Source organism: Apteryx mantelli, chromosome 14 (genome assembly GCF_036417845.1).
Source record: "Apteryx mantelli isolate bAptMan1 chromosome 14, bAptMan1.hap1, whole genome shotgun sequence".
In the NCBI taxonomy this organism is placed as follows: domain Eukaryota; kingdom Metazoa; phylum Chordata; class Aves; order Apterygiformes; family Apterygidae; genus Apteryx; species Apteryx mantelli.
Window position 1 is genome coordinate 13,367,598 of NC_089991.1, and position 6,510 is coordinate 13,374,107.

The following is a 6,510-nucleotide window of genomic DNA, read 5'->3' on the forward strand; positions in this document are numbered from 1 at the left end:
CCTACCAGTGCCTTACAAAGACGAATTAGGTTAAAACAGTTCCTGAATTAGATGCCACCAAGGCATATATTTAAAAGCTGCAGTCGTTCTGCAGCCACAGCCAAGGCCAGGATGGCGTGCATATGAACGGGCGTTAAGATGAAGCCGCTCCAGCCTCCGGGCACACGCTTCACTGCAAGTTAACAGAAAGCCACACGCTCCCATAGGCTCCCCCCACACGGCATGAGGCTGTGCCGGAGCCCCACGCGCAACACCTCTGCTCAGCACCCCAACGCCGTGCGGAGAGGACACCTGAGGGCCGCAGCCTCTGCCTCCAAAAGAGCCGCCACCTCAGGGCAGCTCCTCCACGCCGCGCAGGGCTCGCCATCTTCCTCAGGGCCCAGCGACACCCTCTCGGCGCCGCCATCTTGGGAAGGGGACTCCGAGGAAGGCGGACGCCGCCATCTTGGGGAGGGGACTCCGAGGCAGGCGGGCGCCGCCATCTTGAGAAGGAGACTGTGGGAGGCGAACGCCGCCATTTTGGGGAGGGCCGCCCCGAGTTTTCTTTGTGAGCGTTATTCACCGTTTTAATCGTGGCGGTGCGATACTTCGGGGAGCGAGATGGGTTTCTGCTCGCTCAATAACGGAAACGCCGCTTTCTTCCCAGAAAACGGCCCTCCCTGGCATCGCTTCCGGGTGAGTGCGGTGACCTCTGCCCCCTGGAGCAGTCCTCTTCCTTTCCAGCGCCGGCAGCCGGAGGAGACGCGCAGGTGAGTGCGGGTCCGTGGCGCATCCGCCGCCATCCACCCGCCCGGGGCTCGCCGCGGCGCCCCCGCCGGCCGCTTCGATGTCGGGGCCCCGCGGGGCAGCGCGCCCGGCGCGGGGGCAGGCGTGCCCGCGGAGCGTGGCGCTAGGCCCCGGCCGAGCCGGGGGCTGGCGTAGCTGGGCGCCCAGGGCGGGCCCGCCGCTCGCGGCTGGGGGGCCTGGCGGGGTGGAGGAGCGGTGCCACCGCCCGGTGGCTCCTGGGCTGTGCGTGAGGCAGGGCCGCGGTTCTGAGCTCAGCCGAGGCTGCGGGGCCCCAGCCTCCAGCGCCGTTCTCTGGCGGCCCTGCCGGCCTTGCGCGCTGCTGGTTTGCCTGTTCTCTGCCTGTTGGGCACGGAACTAGGCTGCGTCTGATGAGGTGTCGGGTTCGTTTGCTGCTCAGCTTCATATCAGCATTAAAGTGGCCACAACTAACTGTTTTTGTTCTGTCTGCTAAGTCAGTACCATTGAACTTTGTGGGCTTGTAAGCTTTAGAACCACTTCGGGGCGGTAACATCTGTGAAGCACGTTCATGAAGTATTTCACAGACTGTATTAGAAAGAGGATGCAGCTTCCTTGCAGTGGTCATGTTAGGCTACACTTTAGGGGTCAGCGTTTGGTGCCGCTTTCTGGAGAGTGGGGGTCATCAAGCTAGTCTTGTGGATAAAAATAGGCCATGTTTTGGGCTGACTTCCTTAATGATGATGTTATACTTTTACACAAATCATCAGTTGTATCTGTCCTTTGAAAAGAGAGGGCAGCATGGAGCAACCTCTCTGTGTTGCAGGAATATGTGTTTGGGATTCTCTGCCACCTGACAAAGTGTTCCTGAATGCCGCATCTGCCAGTTTCCATGGCTAGGCCTAATTATTAGAAGGTAGACAATTCATCTGAGCTAGTCCCAAAGATGTGGTTAGAAGATTAATAGCATGTGTAAGAATGCAAGCTACTATTTGGAAGCTCTGGAACGTTAGAGCTTTATGATAACATCCAGGTCTGTAATAATTGGCAGATTAGATATCTTCTTTGCTTCCACATAGTCATGCAGAAATGCCTCATTGCTGATTATCAGAGATGTGATTCCCTCGCATGGGGCTACAGTGGTGCCCAGAGACATCTGCTGAGATAAAGCACAACTTTTCAGACAACCCCTGCCATGTGAAGTGAGGTTTGAGACCCTGCTAAACAGCTGTGGGTGGAGTGACTGGCCTGCCAGCCTACAGCAAAGCTGGGAATGTTTTGGGTTTTTGAAGATATCCAGTTGTACCCAAAAGTTGCTACTTGAATGGAATTTTGCCATCAGGGGCTCATCTTGCTTTCTTGGTAAAGGCTTGCAGTAGTGGGGAAGTTCATGTGTTGTTTTTTTTGTCGTTTTTTTTTGTTTGGTTGTTTTTTTTAAAAAAAAAAACAAAACTTAAATGCTGAAAAATTCACTATGGCTTATCCTTCTGTTTTCTTATTCAGAAATGGCACCTCGTAAAGGCAAGGAGAAGAAGGAAGAACAGGTCATCAGCTTGGGACCTCAGGTTGCTGAAGGAGAAAATGTGTTTGGTGTCTGTCATATCTTTGCTTCCTTCAATGATACTTTTGTCCACGTGACTGATCTCTCTGGCAAGTGAGTATTGAACACTGGTCACCTCAGTGTAGTACCTGTTTTTTTCAGTTTTGAAAATGGAAATTATATGTGACAAGAGGCTCTGCTGAAGTGCTTGACTTTCTGCAGAGCTGCAAGATAAGATGAAGTGGGTGTTTGGGGGGAGTGGGTGCTTCAATATAGACATGTATATGCATCTGTTCTAGTGTTAACCTGTTCAGCTGTGATCTACCTGGGGTCCAATTGATGCATCTATTTCTTATGTAAAAGGGCTGCTTTGACATGAAGTGAATTGGTTAAAGCAAGGGACCTGTAAAGAAATATTTAATTTTTCCTGGTCTGTTTCAATGTAGTTTAAAAAGGAGTTAATTTAAGCAAAAGCAGCATGCATTACTCATGGTATTATTTCTAAAGTAACAGTCTTAACTCCTTTTAAAGAGTCCTATGTGGAAATTATTGCTTTAGAGACAGTTCAGTACACAGCAGTTGGCACTATATATCTTCTGCAGAGAGTAAAAAGCTAGAAATGTTAAGTCAGTAGAAGGTTTTTCTGAGGTGTGACTTCCACCTCATGATAGACAAGTTTCAGCAGGCTCCTGAGTCTGAGTATTTTCTAGTTTAGTGAACAGCCATTAGGATCAGGCTCAAGAAAAGAACTTCTGCAGTATAGAAGAATGCCAGGAAGGCCTAACTTTTAAACCAGTGCAGCTTCTGAGCTGGCTAGGCCTTGCTCTCTCTGCCCTTTATGTATGATCATAGATGAGGTGGCTTCATGTGTTCCTTTGTGATAAACACTGCTCAGGGTACTGGGTAGCAGCTTATTTGTCCAGTAGACCTGTCAAAATGCCTGGTTCTGTTAGCAAGTGTGGGGAAGCTGGTTTGGTGGAGGAGAGGAGAAAGGCTTTTTCCTGAATATATTCTTCCTCTTTCTTAGGGAAACCATCTGCCGTGTGACTGGTGGCATGAAGGTGAAGGCTGACAGAGATGAGTCTTCTCCCTATGCCGCTATGTTGGCAGCCCAGGATGTTGCCCAGAGGTGCAAAGAACTGGGCATCACTGCCCTTCACATTAAGCTGCGTGCTACAGGTGGAAATAGGTATGTTGGAGGGGCTGTGCCCTGGTATCTGCAGAGCATGTGTCTATTAGTGTTTTAGCATGCTGGTTGTGTACTTCATAAGTGCAGATTTGTCCTGCTGTTGTACTTGGAGTTTTGCATGCTATCTGCAATGTGCATCCGAGTGCACTTTAGCAAAGTGCGTGCCTAGGATCAACAACCACTGTGAATTTCGTATGCACGTGAGGTGAGTGTAAACTCCTAGAACCATACCAGATTGTACCAAATCAAGTCCTGGTCCTTTCTTCTTTGCACTGCTTACATTGGTGGTAATTGGCTGACATGGTCATCTCATACTAAACGTCTAGAATTTGTTCTAAGTTGACATCTACAGTTGACTGGAATTGGAGTATGTTCTTAGGACCGTATTTATCTGTAGTAGTGAAAAGGGAGGTACTGTTAAACTTAGAGGCATGTCAGCTTGGAATGACAGTAAAGTGTGTCTGGTGGATGATTGTAAATGGTTTGGATCTGGGCATGGGAGGAAGGTGAGTTCTGGTATCTTTGAAAACTGGATGTTAAGTTAGGGGAGGAACTGTGTGAATTATTACTATTACTTTTTTTTTCCCAAGACTGTCAGTTGTTTGGGAACTGTGTATACAATTTAAGATTCATTTAAGGGATTATTGGATCTGATGTTCTTTTCCAGGACCAAGACTCCTGGACCTGGTGCCCAGTCAGCCCTGAGAGCTCTGGCCCGTTCTGGAATGAAGATTGGCCGCATTGGTGAGTGGTGGAGGAGGGCGATACATGTGGATGCGTCTGCCATTGCATATCAGGGCAGAGTCTTGCTACCTCAAAAATCAGTTTTGAGGGATTACTCAGTAAAAGGAGCACTGTGGGCATGTATGCTGCAAGGTTCCTGCTCTTGGTGTGACAGTTCGACTTCAGGGTGTTTGGCTTGGCCTCCGTGAATGCCACTGTAGGCGTTATTTCATTTAAGCAGATGTGTACCTCCTTGGATTGAAGACTCACCAGGAGGTGGCATCAGTTGGCTTTAGCTACCAAATTCTTGGCTGCTTGATAAATCTCAGCTATGCAGCAGGATACTGAGGGGCCTCTGATGTAAAACTGTTCATGCCAAAGCTGTTCAGTTACTTAGAAGTATTGTGTTGGTCTTCGTTTAAGGCTGTGACTCAATAAGCAAAAGAGTTCCTCAGACCGAGGGAGAGTCCCAAACGTTCTAGAGGAGTTTGCAAGAAGTGGCAGTGATGCTGCCCTGGATGTTACGTTATGCATGCTTTGTTTTAGAATCTTTAGCCGCTTGGTTTAAGTGGGTGGGGAGATGGGGATTTTTGCATCCTAAGTATTAGAAGCCTTGGATACCCAGCATTTGGTGAGTTCACAAATATCTTAACTCCCATAAGTTTGTTGATACTGCCTGGGTAGCTGACTGCTGAGGTGCAGCTGTAGGGTGTCTGGAGATACTGCTTGGTTGGGTGGCTTTGCCCACTTGGTTTCTTAGGTTATTTCTGGAAGGTAACAATGTTTTTTCTCTCTACAGAGGATGTCACCCCCATCCCCTCTGACAGCACTCGCAGAAAGGGTGGTCGCCGTGGGCGTCGTCTGTAACCAATGCTGCATCTTTCGTTATTAAAGCTCTCTTATAAACCTCTTCTCAACTGTGTATTTTCTTACTGAGGTATGCTTAGAAGTTTCACAGTTTATGTTGTCACCCTGTCATCTAGGATCCCTAAGACAGTAATACTTTTCTGGTCCTCCTGGAAACACTTTTACATCCACAAAAGGCTTGTCCTCTGAAGTTGGGCTTCCTGCTTGTGTTGGGGTTGTTGTTAATACAGCTATAATAGAGGTACTGTGCCTACTTAAATATACACTAGGAAGGCTTCTAAAAACACTGAAATTACAGCTCCCTCAGCTGTTCTGTCTATATATTTATACCTGCAGACGTACTTAAGAAAAATGACTCGCTTCCTAGACATGTTCTGTTTCCTGCACTGATATCTTCCCTCCAATGAAAACACTATCATCACTTGGAATATATGGCTACTTCCACCTTTTAAAATGTACTCTTCCTCAATATCAAGGCTTTAAATCATTCATGTTTTTGTTGCACTTCCTCACCTGTAGTCAAATTTTAGGCCAAAATAAGATTCATTGGCATATAGTATTTGAGGAAATAGAGTGTAAGGCAGTTAGTTACATTCCTCTAGACTCACGATGTCAAGGTGATGGTTAAAATAGCTGTGGCTTATGTTTTCCAATTAATTTACCTGAAATTGCCAAAGTTCCTCCTGTGAAATGGTGACGTCAGTCCTCATTTAGTGCAGTATCTGTTTTGGCGTGAATCTATATTGTGCTGCCCTGTGACCTCTGCAGCAGTGCAGTTAGGTGGCAGGTAGGAGTTTAGAGGCAGCTACAACAGCTGGTCATGCTTTCTCCCGCAGTTGCATACTGATGTACATGTATACTACATGTGGTATAGTATATAGTCCCATATAGTATGAAACTCTTACCTGGCAATGAGCAGGTGAGATTATCTGGCACTTCTAACATTGTTTTCTGGGAATACTTGCCGTCAGGTTTAAGTGACGGTAACTGGGGTTTATCTCTGGACTAATTTAAAAAAACAAACAAAAAAACACAGGATTTTCAGCATGGTTGTATGACAAATAGGAATCACCTGCACAATTATTTTACATTGGGCAGATCTATAAAATGATGTTGGAAGGTGGTGGTCTGGTGCCATGGGCCCTTTGGCAGGGCCTGCTACATACCAAAACTTGAGAAATTGTGCTGCTTTCACATGAGCTCTCTTGCCACACTACACTTTTGCATCTTAAAGTACTTCACAGGGGATTCCTTTATCTCCTCACCTTATTCATTACTAAAAATGATGCTGTGGCTGACAGTTTTGTCAGAAGTGCTCTGTTCTCAAAGCGATTTCTATTCCAGTAGAGTTACTCAACATGAATTTGATCCAGGGCACATTTCTTCTGTCAAGCTTGATCTTCAGTTCTCAGGTACTAGTTCTTTCACAGTAAAGGGGATGAATTTCACA

The 6,510-nt window shown here is 47.1% G+C and overlaps 1 protein-coding gene across 1 annotated transcript; it reads left to right on the forward strand.

The window, feature by feature from the left end:
* The first annotated feature begins 645 nt into the window (after positions 1–645).
* Positions 646–5,103, forward strand: RPS14 (ribosomal protein S14). The gene is made up of 5 exons (XM_013953683.2): positions 646–749; positions 2,245–2,395; positions 3,309–3,470; positions 4,138–4,214; positions 4,993–5,103. The coding sequence occupies exons 2-5, from the start codon at positions 2,247–2,249 to the stop codon at positions 5,058–5,060; spliced, it is 456 nt and encodes a 151-aa protein (XP_013809137.1). The 5' UTR covers positions 646–749; positions 2,245–2,246; the 3' UTR covers positions 5,061–5,103.
* The last annotated feature ends 1,407 nt before the right edge of the window (positions 5,104–6,510 follow it).